At 36.4% G+C, this 19,067-nt stretch overlaps 1 protein-coding gene across 1 annotated transcript in view; it reads right to left on the bottom strand.

Moving 5' to 3' along the window:
• TEX9 (testis expressed 9) overlaps nt 1-7,395 on the bottom strand; it is a 77,458-nt gene extending 70,063 nt beyond the window's left edge. The window contains exons 1-2 of the mRNA XM_012658036.1: nt 7,366-7,395; nt 7,171-7,262 (exon numbers count right to left, since the gene is read on the bottom strand). Coding sequence (XP_012513490.1) covers nt 7,171-7,262; nt 7,366-7,392 — 119 coding nt within the window. The 5' untranslated portion in view covers nt 7,393-7,395. The remainder of the gene's footprint in view (nt 1-7,170; nt 7,263-7,365) is intronic.
• Nucleotides 7,396-19,067: the final 11,672 nt, after the last annotated feature.

The following is a 19,067-nucleotide window of genomic DNA, read 5'->3' as shown; positions in this document are numbered from 1 at the left end:
TCTTAAAACAGTCTTAATATCTTAATTTTAGGATTATTTGGTCAAAAGAAAAATGTTTAAGAGAGACTTAAAGTTGCATTTTTAGATGTCATTACCTGATTTTTCAAATTTCCCTAACAGGAATCATGAGGACTTAACTAGAAGTTTCCAATCAATACAGTAGGCCCAGATGACTGAGAAGACTATTCTTTTCTAAATCCACAGAAATGCCAGATAAAATGCAATAAAGGAAATATTGCTAAGCTCAAACTCAGGCAAGGGAAATGCCCTTGTACTAAGAATAAAGCAGCAATTCAAAGTGAGAGTAGTAAACAACAACAGAAGCCAAAATAGCTTAAAAGTTAGAAGCTGATGCATATGTGAGTCATGAAGGTCTACACCTGTGAAACACAGGGTACAAAAACTCTGCCCATAACCTCAGGTGAGCAGAAACAAAGCTACAGCCATGGGTGGAAAAGATTCTCTTGTGAGCAACAAGAATGCATAAGAGTGAAATCCAAATTCATCTATCCAGATGGTACAGAGACACTATGCCAAAACTTTAGTATGGAAGAAAGCTGGCCTGGAACCAGTGAAAACTCTAAGCTAGTAAAGGTAAATTCAGAACCAGCCTATAAGGACATTTACTATCTAGAATATACGGGACTCCCTTAGAAAGCAAAAGAGAATCAGCAGATGTGAGAAAGGAAAAATCTGTACCATAAGAACTAGAGGTAATATAAAAATCTAAAAAATATTTTTAAATTAGCATTTTATTTTGGAAAAAAAGCAAGAATACAAAACATTAGGCAAGACCCAAATATTATTACAAAAGAACATTGAATTTGAAAAAGAACCAAATAAAATACATAAATGAAAAACATAGTCACTGAAATTAAAAATTCAATGGATATGTTGAACAACAGAATGGACTAAAGAGGGAATGAATGTATTGGAAGATAGATATGAGGAAATCACCTATAAGGAAGTACAGAAAGACATGGGTCTCAAACAGAATAAAGACAATAAATCCACATCTGTACACATCATAGTAAAACTGCAGAATTTTAAAGATTAAGGGAATATTCTTTAAACTACCAAATCATTTTAAAAGAGAAAAACAGTCTACCAGCATGACTATTTAAAAAGCTGACAGCAGATGTCTCATTAACATCTCTAGATATCAACAGACAATGAAAGAGTATCTTTAATGGGCTTAGAAGGAAAAACTGGCCATCTAGAATTCTACGTTCAGATAAACTGTCATTAGAGAATAAGTGTAAAGTAACAAAATTTTCAGAAAAGTCTGGAAAGTTTAAAATTCAGTCTTAAGTGTAAGTCTACACTTTAGAAAGGAGGAAACTGAACCGGGAAAAACCGAATCATGAAGATATCAGAAACATGATAAATCTAAGTTAGTACAAACTATAAAAATAACACTGATGATTAACTGCTGTGGGTATATTTAAAACAAACAAAAAAAAATCTCATTTGAAAGACAGAGGAAAACCAAGTTAAAACATTCTAAGGTCTTTCCAAACCAGTAAAATAAAGACAATGAAAATTCATTCACTCCAACAGCAGACAGACAAGAACCAAACAAAGACACAGCAAATAGAAAACACGAAAAATAAGACAGCTAAGACAACTTCAAATAATGTAAATAAATTAAATTCACTTACTAGAAGGCAGAAATTACCAGACTGATTATAAAAGGAATGCTTTTAAGGCTAAATGACACAGGGTTTGAAAATAAAGGGATGAAAAAAGATAACAGACAATACGTAATAATGACATGAATCAAAAAGATTTAAATCAAATAATATAGCCCCAAACAAAAATAGCCACGAATATATGTAGAAATTTTTAAAATATAATTGCAATTGATGATTTTAATACACTTCTAACAGAAACCAAAAAAGCTACTATGAAAAAAATGGTGAAGATACTGATATTATGAACACTTAATTAGCTTAATCTAACAGATTAGCCAACAAATATTGATAATACACTTTCTGTCAAAGATCACATAGAACATTTACAAAAACTGAACATGTACTAGGCTACAAATAAGTCTCAATACAATTTTAAAAATCCACATCTCATTAATTCTCTGACCATAGTGTAATTAAAAATAAATTTAAAAATAAAAACAAAACAGCAAACAAACAATCCTATATGCTTGGAAATTAAAAAACACACTCCTAAGTAACCACTATGAAAATCATAAAATATTTAAAACTAAATAACCACAAAAGAAACACATTTCGAAACAGATCCTGCAATATAGTTAACCTATAGTTGGAGAGAAATTTATAGACAAATGTGTTTATTTAAAAATAAGAAAAACAAAATAAATGAGGTGAAGAAACTAATAAATAAATCCACCACAATTAAAAGAGATCATTTCTATCTCTTTCTTTCTGTAAAGACTAATGAAATTTTTAAAATAGCGAAGATTAGCAAGAACACCAAATCTAGTTCTCTGTAAAGACCAACAGATAAATCTTCCAGCAAGCGTGATAGAAAAAGAGAAGACAAAAACAAACAATATTGGAAAACCTCCAAAAGAAGAGATGTATATAGTTACAGATACAGTCAAGATTTAAACCATCAAGAGCATATAATTAATTTATGCTAATACATTTTAAAACATACATGAAATGAACACTTTTCTAGAAATCAATAAACAAAAATTATTCTAGGAGCAATAGTACATATAAATAGATGAATAATCATTAAAGAGACTGAATTCATAGACAAAAGGAATTCCCTTGACAAAAAAACACTAGACTCAGATTCTCTAATTATAAAAAGCTCCCAAGAACAAAAAAGAAAAATTATTCAGTTTATTTCATATAGGTAGGATAATTTTTATATCAAAATCAGAAAGGAAAAGAACTAGAAAAGAAAGCATAACACCAATCTCACTTTTGTTCATAGAGGCAAAAAACTGACATAAAATTATAGCAATCAAATCCAGCAGTCTTTAAAGGAAAACAAAAAACCTGCCTTTGTAGTTCAGTATGTTAAAACATTAAAGGAGGGGGAAACAACATATCATTAGCTAATTGGGGGGATGTTAGGTAGACAGCGAGGGATTCTGGGTCTCTTAAGGACAAAAGTGGGTGCCGTTGCCTTAGTGCAATTGCCCCACTAGGGAAGAAGGATGAAGGTAGGCCCCCAGCCATTTGGTCCTGTCCCACCCTAACCCTCTCCCCAATGACTGCCATACCTGGGGGAGGAGGGAATACCCTATGAATCAACCAATCATAACTCAGCACACCAGCTGCAAAAGAATGCTGAGGACCCTCTATCCCACAGGCCAAGCAGCATAGATACCATGGAGTTCAGAAATTGACCTAAAAACAACCTGCACGCGTAGTACTGCAACTCCTAACTGTCCAATCAAAGTGGTTCCATGGTGACGTCTGAGCCACCAGGGAGGTCCCAATCTGAGCACTATAAAACAAGATGCAGACCATAACCAAGTCCCTTTTTTTGCACCCTTTCTTTTGCTCTCCCTTTGCTGTGACAATGAGTCCGGTCATCATCTGTGGCATATGTATCATGCTCTGTAAACCTGTATATTGCTCTTGCCCTATAATCCTACCTTTCTTTCCTCAATAAACCTCATCTTCATGCTTGCCTTGCTTTGGTGTGTCTGGTCATTCTTTGGCCATGAGCACACTAAGAACTGACATTTCAGACTAAAACCTGACGGGGACTTTGATAGACTTAACATTCATTCAAACAAGGATTTAAGGAGAACAACTTTAAACCTGATAAAAGGAAATACAGCAAAACCTTACAGCAAACCTCAAATGTCGTGATAAATTATTAAAAATTGGCTCCTCAAAATTATAATCTAGAAAGCTCACCATCACTTTTTCTATTCAATACTGCACCAGAGATCCTAAACAGAAAAAAAAGACGATGCACGAGAATTATAAAGGGACAAACTATCAGAATTTGCATATAATATGACTGCCTTCATCAAAAATCCAAGGGACTCTACAGAATGAGAGAGTTCATCAGGGCTGAAGATCCATATTGAAACTGCCCTTTACAAATTAATAAAGGGGTGCAAGGTGAGAACTGTGGTAAAGGCCTAAACTTTACAAAGGCACAGGCATAGCTAAAAATAATAATAATGATCAGCCACTGTCCCCTTGTTTGCTTTCCTATATTGCTACTCAGAAGTCACATAGCTGATGGTGATAAAGATTCTTAACTTTACCCATAGATAACATCACTCTTACGAAACCTAAGGCTGGTTTCGGAGATACCATCCTGGCCCTGCATTCTGGTGGAAAGGATGACCTACCCAGATTAATGGTCCATACTAAGGAACTGATTCAACTGGTATTGCAACCCCCACCCAAGAACCAACTCAACAAAGAAGACAATTTCTACACCCCCGTGGTTCTGCCCAAACCCAGTCAATTAGCAAACCCAATTGCCTAGCCTTTTGCCCACCAAACTGTCTTTAAAAACACTTTCTCCCAAATTTTCAGGAAGGTGGATTTGAGGAATTCCTCCCAGCTCCCCACTTAGAGCTGTGGAATTAAGCCCTTTCTCCATTGCAACCCCAACTGTCTTGGTGTATTGGCTCTTCTCTGTGCAGCAGGCAATACGACCTGGTCGGGCAGCAATAATGTCTATTGTAGCATCAACATGTAAAAACCAATAATGTCCCTACATACAACCAATTAGAAAATATAATTTAAAAAAAGCCACTCATTATAGCAACAAAAACTATTCCACACCTTGAAAAAAATTATATATGTAAAACTTTCATGTAGTGAAGTGATAAAATATTAAATGACCAAAAAAAAAAGGAGCTGTGTAAATGGAGATGTATTATATTTGTGGAAGGTAAGATTCAATAGCATAAAGATGTCAGTTCTTCGCTAATTAATCCATAAATCCAATGTAATTGGGTTTTATGGGGACCATTTATGACATGATTTTATTGTTTAGCTCTCCGGTTTTATAATACAGGCCTAAAGCTTGGAAAACCACTTGAACGATTAGCAAGTTCCTTGGTCTACCCTCTCAAAAAGTGATTATTTCCTCCAACTCTCTGACAGGAGCTGAACTGCAGAAGATTCTGGATTGAGGTCCCTGGGAAGTGCTGTGTTCTATCTATTTAAAAGATATCCCGATATGTTTAAAACAAGAGGTGGTAAAATTGATACTATACTCAATTGTAAACTTGTAATCTTGCTTATAAGGATGGCCAGACATTTTATGCTTCTGCAAGGCACAGAGTGGTCTACCAGATTTAAGCAGAGCCAAGGAGTTACTCTGTTCGTAAGTCTCAGATTTGCACACCTGAGGGAACAGATAACAGAACAAGTAACAACTGGCTACAATTACCATAAAACAACTCCTGCTAGAATAGAATAGTTACTGCAGATATCTCACTTTAAGCAGCACTATATCGCCAACTGTAAGGGGGGGGCTGGGGAGGCCATTGATCAAATGTCAATGACCCCAATTTATAATCCTGTCCCTTAACTAACCATGTGACCTTTTGAGTTGTTTCCCAGAAACGGTGGATTTTCTGCAAGATGAAGGCTGAGATTCTGAAGGCCCCAGGGCAGACTTCCTGATGATCCACCATCCCCAACAACCTGCCCCCAATATACAGGACCTGCCCCAAGGCACGTGGCCCCTCCTTTCAAGGCCCATGAACTCCCTTAGTCTGAGTGACAGATTTGAGGCAGCTTCTCTCATATTAAAAATTCCTTTCATCCTTGGCAATCCTCCTTGTCTCAATAATTGAATCTGTGCAATGAGCAACTAGACCTAGACCGAAACCCCCTTGCAGTTTTGACAACACAACAACACACCAGAGCCAGGTACAAAATATACTGGCAAATAATTAAACATATTAACCTAAGCAATGCAGGTATTTAATACCACTTGGTTAATAGCAATGAGGATAATCGGTTTGGTTCAGGCACAGCTGATACAGAAGTGTGTATGGACAACAGAATAGGCTGAGTAAGGACACTTTTGAACTGGGATAATTTGATCAGAGAAGAGGATTATTACCTTCTTACTTGCTGTGATAAATTGGCTTGTGTACTTGATCTAAAAACAGCACACTTCAGTTTTAATTTTAAATATGCTTTACTTTTAAATACAGATCATATGGTAACCCTATGTTTAACCCTGTGATGAACTGCCAGACTGTTTTCCAATTTCAAATTAGTTACTTTATATTATAAAGAAAAGGAGTGTTAAAATATACTTTTTTTGTAAGGGTATATACGATGGCAAACGTGGTCTCTGCCCTTGTGGGGAAGACAGACAATTAAAAAGTAAACTCACAAATGAATGTAACAAATTATGCTAATTAAAAAGAAAAATCAATAAGAATGAAAAAGAACAACAGGGGAGCCCACTTAGCATGGTTAAGGAAGACCAATCGGCATTATAGATAGAAGACGTGTGATCGCCCTCAAGGAAAGAGAAGGAAAAAGTTTTAGGAACTAAAAGGCCACTGAGGCTGGAGAGTTTTGAGCAAAACAGAGAGGGCACAAGATCAAATAAAAGAGTAGGCGGGAGCCAGATGTGTCCGAGCTTTTGAAGTACAGCAGAAAACTACTGTAGAGTTTTAAGCAAAGGAATTACATAATGAAATTAAAAGATTATTCTGGCTGCTGTGTGGAAATTGGGGAATAAGGAGTGAAATGGGCCAAGAACGAAAGCACGTGTTTTCAAGATAGCTTTAATTACACTGAGAACACACAAAGAAGGGAAATTCTCACTGCCACCAAATGAGGTTGAGAACGGTAATTCAGTTGCACTGAGAAACAAGCCTTCAATTTAGAAACCAAACATAAAGGAAATTTGCATAACGTAAACTCCAACGAAACTGAAATTAAGCGCAACTAGAAATTTAGCTAAACTAGAACCTGAACTATTCCTGCTATCCAAATCATTCCCAACAGTATCAATTTGTTGACGAATATGGGGCTGAAGTTTCGCCCCGTTCAAGTATCTTCTAAGGCGAGCTACTCAGGTGAAAGAGAAAAGATAAAGGGCAGATGAACGGTGGGAAAAGAATGCTGGACGATGAGTGCCCCGAAGATCCAGCCAGTCTCTAGGAAAAGTACTTATCAACAGCCTCATTTAGATGAGAGAAAGAAGGAAAAGCTCAACCGCTGAATTTCTTACTTGTATTCTTCCTCTTTGGCGAGGAGGTCCGGTCGAGGTGTAGCAGGCTTCTGAACGCGTGGCGGGAGCGGAGTCCCTGGAACGCTGCGTCTCTGTAAAAGAGGCAGAGACTTTTAGACCTGAAGTTAAAGGAGCATCGCCGTCCTCAGTCGCCTGGAACCCAGTCGCTACCCAGGAGTCTGGAGTTGAACTGACCCTGAGACCGAGGTTTCGCCCAGCCATATTTCCCGATCGCGACGCGGTTACCGAGGCAACGACGCATCTTCTCGCGAGAGTTTCCACATTCCAGGAAGCCTCCCGCGAGAGCGCCAACTCCTTCCCACCCCCCGGCTCCTGGCAGAGAGCTGCGGTAGGCAGGGGTCGGTCTGAGAGCTGGGCAAGGGGATCCGCCACCGCTCGCTGGAGTCTGCACTGCCCCAGGAACCCAAGAAGCCATCCTAGTGCTGTGACTTAGAGCCGGTGCAAATTTTCAACTTGGGGTGGAGAGGTTTCAACTAAGGAAGGCAGATTCGTTTCTGCTACTCGATAGAAAGCAAGCTCGTGGAGCCCCCTGCCCTGTTGTGCTTTTCCAGCCATTAGTGGCCATTTGGACTCCCACCCCTTTTGCTTAAAATGAGCTCTTCAGTGGAATTCTAAAGTTCTGATTTCTAACTTTTATTTGCAGCATGCATGGTTAAGAGCTCAGGCTCTCTCAAATCAGTCAGCCTAAAGCTTTACCCTGGCTCTGCCACTTACTTACAAGGTATATGGCATGAGGCAAATCACTCTGTATCTCCGCTACTTCATCCATCAAACAGGAGTAAGAATAGTGCCCACTTCACAGTTATTGTGAGGAGTAAATGAATTCATGCTTGGAACATAGTACTTAAGTAGTCAATAATTCCAGCTGTTTGGGATCTGGCACCTTAGATCACTTGGCCATCCTGACACCCTCCAGTTGTTTTGGAATAAAATTGACAGTCCAGAAATAAACCTTCACATTTATGATCAACTGATCTTCAGCAAATGTGTCAAGATCAGTCAATGGAAAAAGAGTAGTCTTCAACTGAATATTCACATGCAAAAGAACGCAGTTGGACCCTTACCTCACACCATATACAAAAATTAACTCAAAATGGACCAAAGACCTAGATTTATGAGCTATTAATAAAACTCTTAATGATCTCGAATTAGGTAATAGAGTCTTAGATATGACACCAAAAGCATAAGCAACAAAAGAAAAATATCAACAAAATATCAACAACAAAAAAAAATCAAACATTAGCAAAATCAAAACTTTTTGTTTCAAAAGATGCCATAAATAAAGGAAAAAGACAAACCACAGGAAAGAAAGAAATTTTTGCAAATTATATATCAGATGTGACTTGTGTCTAGACTATATAAAGAACTATTAAAATTTTAAAAATAAAATAACCCAAGTAAAAAATGTGCAAAGTGGCTGGGTGTGGTGCCTCAGGCATGTAATGCCAGCACTTTGGGAAGCCAAAGTGGGAGGATCACTTCAGGCTAGGAGTTTGAGACTAGCCTGGGCAATGTAGCAAGACCCCATCTCTACAAAAATTCTAAAAATTAGCCAGGTGTGATAGCATGCACTTGTAGTCCTAGTTACTCAAAAGGATGAGACAGGAGAATCACTTGAGCCCAGTAATTTGAGATTACAGTAAACTATAATCACACCACTGCACTTAAGCCTGAGTGACAGAGGGAAACCCTGCCTCTAAAGAACAGAGGGAGGAGAGAGTCTTGAATAGGAATTTCTCAAAGAAGATATACAAATAGCCAAAAGCATATGAAAAGATGCTCTATATCATTAGTCCTCAGGGAAAGAAAATTAAAACCAAAATGAGATGCCACTTGACACCCACTAGAATGGCTAAAATTAAAAGGATGGACCATAACAAGTGTAGGAGAGGATGTGGAAAAACTTGAACCCTTATACACTCTTGCTGGGAATGTAAAAATTGCATAGCCACTGTAGAAAGCAGTCTAGCACATCCTCAAAACTTTATACATAGAGTTACCCACTCCTAGGTATACACCCAAGAGAAATGAAAACGTACCCACACAAAAAGCTATACACAAATGTTTATAGCAACATTATTCATAATAGCCAAAAAGTGAAAATAACCCCAATGGCCACAAACTGATTAGTGGATGAATAAAAAGTGGTATATTCATACAATGGAATATTATTCAGCAACAAGAAGGAATGAAATACTGATATATACTGCAATATGGATGAACCTTGAAAATGTCACTCTAAGTGAAAGAAACCATTCACAAAAGACCATGTGTTATCTAATTTCATTCACAAAAGACCACATACTATATGATTCCATTTCGATATGACCGCATATTATGTGAAATGTCCAGAATAGACAAGTAGATTAGTGGCTGCCTTGATCTGGCAGATGATAGAGGATTGTTTAAGGGGTTGCAGAGATTTGGGGGGGGGTAATAAAAATGTTCAAAAATGATTGTGTTGATGGTGGCACAACTCTGTGAATATACTAAAAGCCAATGAATAGTATATGTATGTGAAGTACATCACTCAAGCTGTTAAAATATTTTTTAAATTATAAAAATTATTTAAAACATCAATGAGTAGAGAAATGAACACAATTCTAGCACTCATCATAAGGAAGCTGGAGTATCTATACTAACTGCAAACAAAGATGACTTCAGAACAAGGAAAATTATCAAGGACAAAGAAGAGCATTATACGATCCTAGTGTATATGCAACAAATAATAGAGTATCAAAATGCATGAGGCAAAAACTGAGAGGAATGCAAGGAGAAATAGAAAAATCTATTATTACATTTGGAAACTTCAACACTACTCCTTTACTAATTGATAGTTCAAGCAGGCAGAAAACCAGTGAGAATGTAGTTTCCCTGAACAGCACTATCAATTAATTTGATCTAATTGACATTTATAGACTACTCCATTCCACAACAGCAGAATACACATTTTTCTAAAGATCACAAGGAACATTCACCATGATAGACCACACTCTGGGCCATAAAACACACTTTAAATGTAAAAGAATAGAAATTCTATTAGTTTAGAGCAGCTATAACAAAGTATCCCAAACTGAGTGGCTTAGAACAACAGAAATTTATAGTCTCACAGTTCTAGAGGCTACAAGTCCAAAATCATGGTGTCAGCTGGACCATGTTCTGCTTGAAATCTGTAGGGGAGAATCTTTCCTTGCCTCTTCCTAGCTTCTGGTGGTATCTGTCACTCCTGACATTCCTGGGCTTGCAACTACATCACTCCAACCTCTCTCTGCCTCTGTAATGTTATAGTATTCTCCCTTTGTGTCTCTGTCTTCACATGGCACTTCCTCTTTTCAGAAAGACCCTGGTCATGTTGGATTAGGACTACCTTAATGACTTCATCCTAGCTTAATTACATCTGCAAAGTCCACATTCACAGGGACTGGGGGGTTAAGACTTCAGCATATTTTGGAGGGGAACACAATTCAACCTAGAACAGAAATCATTCAAACTGTGGTCCTAGACCACAATGAAATTAAACTAGAAGCCAATAACAGAAAAACAGCTGGAAAGTCACAACATAGTCACAGGTTAAATCCATACTTATAAATAAGACATGAGTCAAATAAATATCTAGAGAAATTAAAAAACAGTTTCAACTAAATGAACATAAAATACAACTTACCAAAATTTGTGGGATGCAATGAAAACAGTGCTTAGAGTCCTTAGCATTAAATGCATGTATTGGAAAAGAAGAAAAATCTAAAATCAACAATCTAAATTTCTACCTTCAGCAACTAGAGAAAGAAAAAAATTTAAGCTTTAAGAAAACAAAAGAAAAGAAATGATAAACATTAGGACACAAATCAATGGAATTGAAAACAGGAAAGCAATAGAGAAAATTGCAGAAACCAAAATCTGGTTCTTTGAAAAGATCAATAAAAAATCAATAAACCTCTAGCTGTGCTAACCGAGGAAAAAAACAGGGAAGACCCAAATTCGCTGTTCTATGTTCCTTCATGTGATGGAGAGTCAGGTGTGGCCATGAGAGGAGATGTAGGAGAGGTCAGGAAAATAAAGTTTATTATCCTCACAGGTCTTAGAAACAAGAGTCATGCCACATCAAAAAGCAGTACATTGGGAAGCCTCAGGGTGGTCAGGAGGCAGAAAATAGGAGCAAGGGGAAAAACTAGACTAGACATTTTATTGGAGTTTCCACAGTAAAAGCAAGGCAGGGCAGAGGAAATAGGTTAGGATTGGCTAGTTTGAATAATTTCAGAGGGCCTTCAAGTATAGGGGCTGTCCCTAGTTGCTTGGTACCTGGCCCTGGCATAATTAAGACAGAAGAATATTGCCTCCTGGGATCTATGGGCCAGACAGAAGAGGTATGGCTCTGGATTGGTTACTTTTCATATCGCAGGCATGCTAACTGGCTGAGCCCTTTTGCTATGAAAAAGAACTGGCTTGCCCCAGGAGAGGTAGTCTCTCCCTAGCCAGAAAAGTTTTTTTAAGATGTCAAAACATCATATACAGAAAATTTAAAATATAAACAATATAATACCAATATTAGAAATGGAATAGGAATCATCATTAATTGTCCCATGAACATTGAAAAGATAATAAAGGAATATTATGAACTCTATAGCCACAGATTTAATAAATTAGATGAAATGGACCAATTCCTTTGGTAGTTGAAAGACACTAACTATCAAAATTCATGCAAGGAGAAACAGATAATCTGAATAGGCAAAGATACTGAGTCAATAACCTTCCAACAAAGAAAGCACCAGACCCAGATGGTTTCTCTGGTCAATTCTACCAAACATTTAAGGGAGAAATGATACCAATTCTACACAATCTCTTCTAGAAAATAGAAACAGAAGGAACACTTCCTAACTTATTTTATCAGTCCAGTATTTCCCTACTATTAAAGGCAGTTAAAGACATAAGATAAAATTACAGACTGTTATCTTCCATGAATATAGATGAAAAAATTCTTAAGAAACTTCGAGCAAATATAATCCAACAACGCACAAAAAGAATTTTGCAACATGACCGAGCGGGATTTATTCCTAGTATGCAAGGATGGTTCATTATTAAAATCAATCAATGTAATTCAGCACATTAGGGAGATAAAGAAGAAAAAATCAATTGATCATATAAATTTTGTTTCTTCTCAGTAGTAAGATGACATCGCATTATTATATAAATTGATGCAGCAAAGGTTTTTGACAAAATCCAACACCCTTGATGGTACAAACTCTCAGAAAACTAGGAATAGAGGGGAATGTCCTTAAATTGACAAAGAATACCTACAAAAAACCTACAGCTAACATCATATTTAATGGTGAGAAACTGGATGCTTTCCCCCCTGAGATTAGGAACAACACAAGGGTGGGAGCAGGGAGGAGAGGATGGGTATATTCACACCTAATGGGTGCAGTATGCACCGTCTGGGGGATGGACACTCTTGAAGCTCTGACTTGGGTGGGGCAAGGGCAATATATGTAACTTGGGTGTTTGTACCCCCATAATATGCTGAAATAAAAAAAAGAAAAGAAAAAGAAAAAACAGAACAAAAGAAAGGAAGAACACAAGGATGTCCTTTCTCATCATTTTCATTTAACATCAGATCTGAAGTCCTAGCTAGTATGGTAAGACAAGAAAAGGAAATAGAAGTATACAGATAGAGAAGGGAAAAATACACTGTATTTGTTCATAGATGACAGGGGTATCTATGGAGAAAATCCAAAAGAATAAGTAAAACACTCCCAGAATTAATCAAATTGATAAACAAAATTTGGTATAAACATACAATGGACAATACAATAGCATTCAGCCTTCAAAAGAAATAAAATTCTGGCACATTCTACAACATGAATGAACCTTGAAAACATTATGCTAAAGAAAACATCCAGACACAAAAGGATAAATATTGTATGATTACACTTACGTGAGGTACCTAGAATTGGCTAATTCATAGAGGCAGAAAATAGAGTAGAGGTTACCAGGGGCTAGGGAGAAAGGGAAATGGGAAGTTATTTTTTAATGAGTACATAGTTTCTGTTGGGAGGATGAAAAAGTTCTGGAAATGGATAATGATGATCATTGCACAACCTTGTGGATGCACTTAATGCCACCAAATTGTATACTTAAAAATGATTAAGATGGCAAATTTGATGTTATGTATATTTTACCACAATACAAAATTCCACTAGAGGGGCATCTTACAAAATACCTGACCAGTACTCCTCAAAACGGTCAAGATCCTCCAAAATAAGGAAAGTCTGAGAAACTGTCACAACCAAGAGGAGCCTAAGGAGACATGACAACTTAACGTAAAGTGGTATCCTGGACCAAACCTTGGAACGGAAAAAGATATTAGGTAAAAAACAAGGAAATCTGAATAAACTAAGGACTTTAGTTAATAATAACATATCAGTAATGATCTATTAATTGTGACAAATTAACCATACTAATGTAAGGCATTAATAATAGGGGGAACTAGGTGCAGGGTATATGGGAATTCTTTTTACCATATTCCCAATTTTGCTATAAATCTAAAATTGTTCTTAAAGTATTTTTTAAAAAGAAGCTAAAAGGGATTTCTGCTCCAACAGAATTGTGAGCTAAATTACCTGGGGCATCCTCCCATTGTATAACATCCAGACTCTTCAAAAAAAAAAAAACCCAAAACAAAACAAAAAACAATTTATGCATTGCTTAACTTGAAAGAAGAGGAATTTTCCATGTATCCTCTTGATATCTCCCCCATCCAGATCTCTGCCCCTTAAATAAACAAAATCAATTCTGGGAGTAGGCAATTAAGAATAAAACAATTAAGCTGAGAAAATGCCCATAGAGCTGTGTTCAGAAAACAAGGCTTACGTCAACAGCAAAATAGAGGAGCTGAAACCAAGACCTTTACACTAAGCTAAAAACTGGAAGAGGCTAAAAACATTAATAGTTCCAGATTGGTAGTGTCCCCATGCTCCTAGAGGAATCAAACACAAATCTTCTTCAGAGAAAAAAAAAATCCACAATTAAGCCTACCAGATTCCCAGATTAAGGTCCAGAAAATGTGAGTTCACCATCAAAAATCACCAGACATAAAGGAAGCAGGTCACCATGACTGAGAAATCAGAAGAAATAAATATTTACATCTCCAAGAAGCTCAGATACTAAAATTTTATTACTTATGAAATATAGAGGAGCTATTTAGAAAATACGTAAAGAAATAAGAGGTAGAATCACAATAATGAACAACAAAAGACTATCAGGAATGACCAAGCAGATGTGAAAAATAATCAAATTCAACTTTTAGATATTAAACATATATTTGTTGGAATTACTCAGTGGATACATAGAATGGCAAATTAGACACAGATAATTAGTAAACCATAAAATATCTGAGAAAATTATCCAGAATGAACAGAGAATGATAAGGATGTGGGAAATATGACAGAATGTTAAATAATATAGAAATTAGACTAAAAAGATGTGAGATATAAAAAATCATATTCCAAGAAGGACAGATGTGAAAAATTGAGAAGCAATATTATAAAAATTACTGCGAATTTTCCAGAATTTAGGAAAGAAGTGCACAAATTCACGAAGCACAGTGTGTCACAAGGAGGATAAATTTAAAAATCTATTCCTAGAGCTATCATAAATGCCAGAACACCAAAGAAAAAAGAGATCTTTAAAGCAGCCCAAGAGAAAAAAGATTGATAACCTACAAAGACGCAATTACACTGAAAGTAGATGTTTTAATAGCAACAACGGAAGCCAGAAAGACAGTAAAATAATGAGCAAAATCCATGATAATAAGACCCATTATAATGAGAATTTGGATCAAGCATGGTTATCAATCACCAATTAATCACTAATGATTGGCAGCCTTCTGTCTAGTCTTCTGTCTAGCTCTAATTTCAAATTGAGTAGGATAAACTTTCGTCTTCTGAGTAAATGAGGTCAGGGACATGGAGGGAAGGGTAAGACTGGGCGGGGCATAGTAAGTACCCTATAATAGGAAACAGGGAGCCAGAGGGTGAATCCTTTATTGCTAGTACTCTTCCAGCCCAATCCCTTTTGATTAGACTGTCTAAATGGGCCCCAGCTACATAGGAGATTAGTAATTGCTGTCATTGCCTTGGAAGTCCTAGCCAGTGAGACAGGATCCAGAATTGGCACAATTTGATATTTATTTTGGAGCAGACAGCCACCACCAACTGGTGCTGAACCACAACCAGGATGAGCAAAGATTTTATAGAGCCAGACCATTGGAATTTCTAGCCAATCAGCTAGAAAGGCTCAGGTGACTCATGTCTTTAATTATCACAATAAGCCCACTCTTTTTATTACACAATCGGAAATTTTCATCTTCACTAATCTTATTATGAGGGGATTTTATTGTATCTTAAAAGTGATCAAAGAAAACAATTTCAGTTCAGAATTGTGCATTCATCTACCAATACTATATTGCAAGAGTAAGGGGGAAATAAAGATATTTTCAGATAAATAAGACCAAAGAGACTTAGCACCCACCTACTCATACCAAAGGAACTTGGAAAGGATGTACTTCAGGAAAAAAAATAAAACCAGAGGAACACTTTGAGATACCAGAAGAATGGTGAGCAAACAAAATGATAAACATGTATGTAGGTCGAAATAAATAATTTCACCAATAATCCCACTAATAATAATGTCTAGTTTGTGGGGTTTTTTAAAAAAATAAAAGGAGGACTAAAATATTGGCTTCTTACCAAACTAGGAAGAGAAGGGAACTTCTTCAAGATGATAAAGAGCACTTCAAAAACAAAACCCTACATCTAACATTATATTTAATAATAAAAAATCACATGCTTTCCCCTTCATATAAGGAACAAGATGGGCATTTTACTCTCACCACTCCTATTCATAATCATACTGGAGTACTGAAGTTTCCACCCTGTGCAATAAATTCAATCAATCAATCAATCTTGGAAAGGAAAAAATAAAACTGAGTCTTCATAGATGACATGATCCCTACTTAGAAAATTCCAAAGAATCTACAAAAAAATCCACGGAACTACTTTGTGAGTTTAGCAAAATTTTAGGATACAAGGTCAATATACAAAAATTAATTATAGTTCTATATACTAACAATGAACAATTGGAAATGAAATTTTTAAATGCAGTGCTATTTATAATAGCACTAAAAAATATTCATGGATTGGCAGACTCATTGTGAGGATGTCAGTTCTCTCCAATCAACGTCCCAGTAGAATTTTTGTAGAAATCTACAAGCTGATTCTAAAATTTATATGGAAAGACAATGGAGCTAGACTAGCCAAAACAATTTTGAGAAAGAGCAATGTTGTAGAATTCACAATACCTGATTTCAAGACTACAGTAGTCAAGATGGTGTATTACTGATAAAAAATGAAGACAGGTAGGTGTGGTGGCTCATGCCTATAATACCAGCACTCTGGAGAGGCTGAGGTGGGAGGATTACTTGAGGCCTGGAGTTTGAGATCAGCTGGGCAACATAGAAAGACCCAGTCTCTACAAAAAATTTAAAAATTAGATTGGTGTGGTGTTGCACATCTGTAGTCCCACCTACTCTGGAGGCTGAAGGCAGGAGGACCACTTGAGCACAGGAGTTTGAGGCTGTAGTGAGCTGTGATCATGCTACTGCACACCAGCCTGACAGAGTGAGACCCTGTCTCTAACAACAACAACAACAACAAAAGTACATATATAGAACAATGGAATAGAAGAGAGAGTCCAGAAGTAGACCCACAAACATTTTATTAAAGTGCAGAAGTATCCAATGGAGAAAGGATAGCCTTTTAACAAGCACTGCTGAAACAATTGTAAATCCATATCAAAAAAGCTATACTGGACTTCATACCATGTAAAAAAATAACTTGGCATTGTCTCATAAAGTTAGATATATACTTACAATACCACATAGCAATCGAGGTAATTACCCAAGCAAATGAAATATGTCAAATACAAAAAACTATATATTGTATTATTCTGTTAATATTAAATTCTGGAAAAGGCAAAACTATAGTGATTGAAAGCAGATTGACACTTGCCTGGAATCGGGATGGGAGAAAGGCCCTGACTGCAAAGAGCCACCACGAGGAATTTTAGTTGTTGGCAATGTTCTACATTTTGATTATGGTCATGGATACATGACTATCTATAAATGCCAAAACTCATTAAACTATACACTTAAACTGAGTAAATTTTATTGTATGTAACTTATTCCTCGATAAAGCTGGGGAAAAATAAACTGGTTAAGATATTTCTAAAACAACTTCGTATTTGGTTTGACTTACTTGAATCACTTTTCAACTGAGTCATCGATGTCTATCCTTCTCCATACAGTATCAGGGTTTAGTAAGAGTGCTCTACGATTTTCTCCAGAATTCTCTTTCATGCCTCTCACACCCATTCTGCAAGTTTTGATGTGAATGTTCAAGCAGTGATAATCATATTACTTCTGCTGCTTGTCTGACTGTGGCTGTAAGATTCCTACTGACTTCAGATATGTTAAAATGTGAAAAAAATGTACATCTTGGAATTGAAATGTGGTAGAAGGCAACAAAGTTTAATTCCTGGTGAAATAAACTTTCTATTATAATGCAATGATCTCCCTAACTCCAATAATGCTTTTTGGTTAGTCACTTTCATCTGATATAACTTAACTAACTTGGCATTCTTTTGATTAGCCATTTTCCTAGTATGTCTTTTCCCCACCTTTTTGCTTTCAGAAGTTGGCCCTGCTTGGACAATTCAAGGGCTCTAGAGAGCTAGTGTCAGTGTGAGGAAGAGTCCATGACACCTGGTGAGAGATTGACACCTGATAGAGCAGTAGCAGTACCTTTAAGGTAAGACTTGTTTGCAAGTACACATCAGACACCTCTAAGGACCCCCAGCAATACTTGAGGAACATTGCAGAAGAGGCTAATGATCTCTGTAAGCAAGTGGAGCAAAAGCCAACGACATCTGAGTATTAATGTAAGAATGACTCCTATCTCTGTCTCCTATCAACCCATTTCAGGACACATACATACAACGTATAAAAATGTACTTAAAAGCCGGGAAAGAGTCTACTAAAATGTTAGCCTGGTGAAATCTGTATGTTGTACTTCACTACAAAGAACACACGTTACTTTTGGAATATTTAGAACACTAAAAATAAAATGAAACAAATATGAGATTACCCATCCAAAACACAATGGAATGACTGAGCAATAGGCAAACTGAGAAAAGGCCTCTGAATTTGGAAGAAAGAAGTCACTACTGGCCTCAGGAAGGATATTTATAGTAAAGTAGAAGAACTAGAAGCCTTGTTACAGGGAAATGAGTAGAAGGCAATTACTCTCAACAATATGTTGGAGGAATTTGGTGCCAAAGGAAGGTTGCATATTTCTTTTGAATTAGTCCATATCCTAAAATTGGAGGCTTGGGCCTGACCAACTAATTTGCCTCATGCTAATCTCTATGTATTTCACCTTAAATTTTTACCATATCATCTCTTTTTGTTAGATTTTGTCACTTTTTATTAGATTTAATTTTAAATAAGTAGTTCTAAATCACAATCTTAATCATGGTCAGAAGTTACTTTTAATAATGATTTGATTCCTTTTAAATTAATGCAACCTTAAAAGAAGCTGTTATAACTCAGAAAGCTATAGATGATTCTCAAAAGTCCACACTATTAATTTAGGGTACTCATAATTTTATATTTTTCCTCAAAATTTTATAGAGATATCAGAAATTGAGTAATAATTATTATTTTTAACTTTTACTTAAAAATAACCAAAGCCAAACAATTTTTTGTGCTATCCTTGGAAACTGACTATTCATTTTTCAACAGACCACTCATTGTTGTCATGAAG

Source organism: Propithecus coquereli, unplaced genomic scaffold (genome assembly GCF_000956105.1).
Source record: "Propithecus coquereli isolate 6110/MARCELLA unplaced genomic scaffold, Pcoq_1.0 Scaffold57, whole genome shotgun sequence".
In the NCBI taxonomy this organism is placed as follows: domain Eukaryota; kingdom Metazoa; phylum Chordata; class Mammalia; order Primates; family Indriidae; genus Propithecus; species Propithecus coquereli.
The sequence above is the reverse complement of the archived record's forward strand: the minus strand, read 5'-3'. Positions and strand labels throughout refer to the sequence as shown.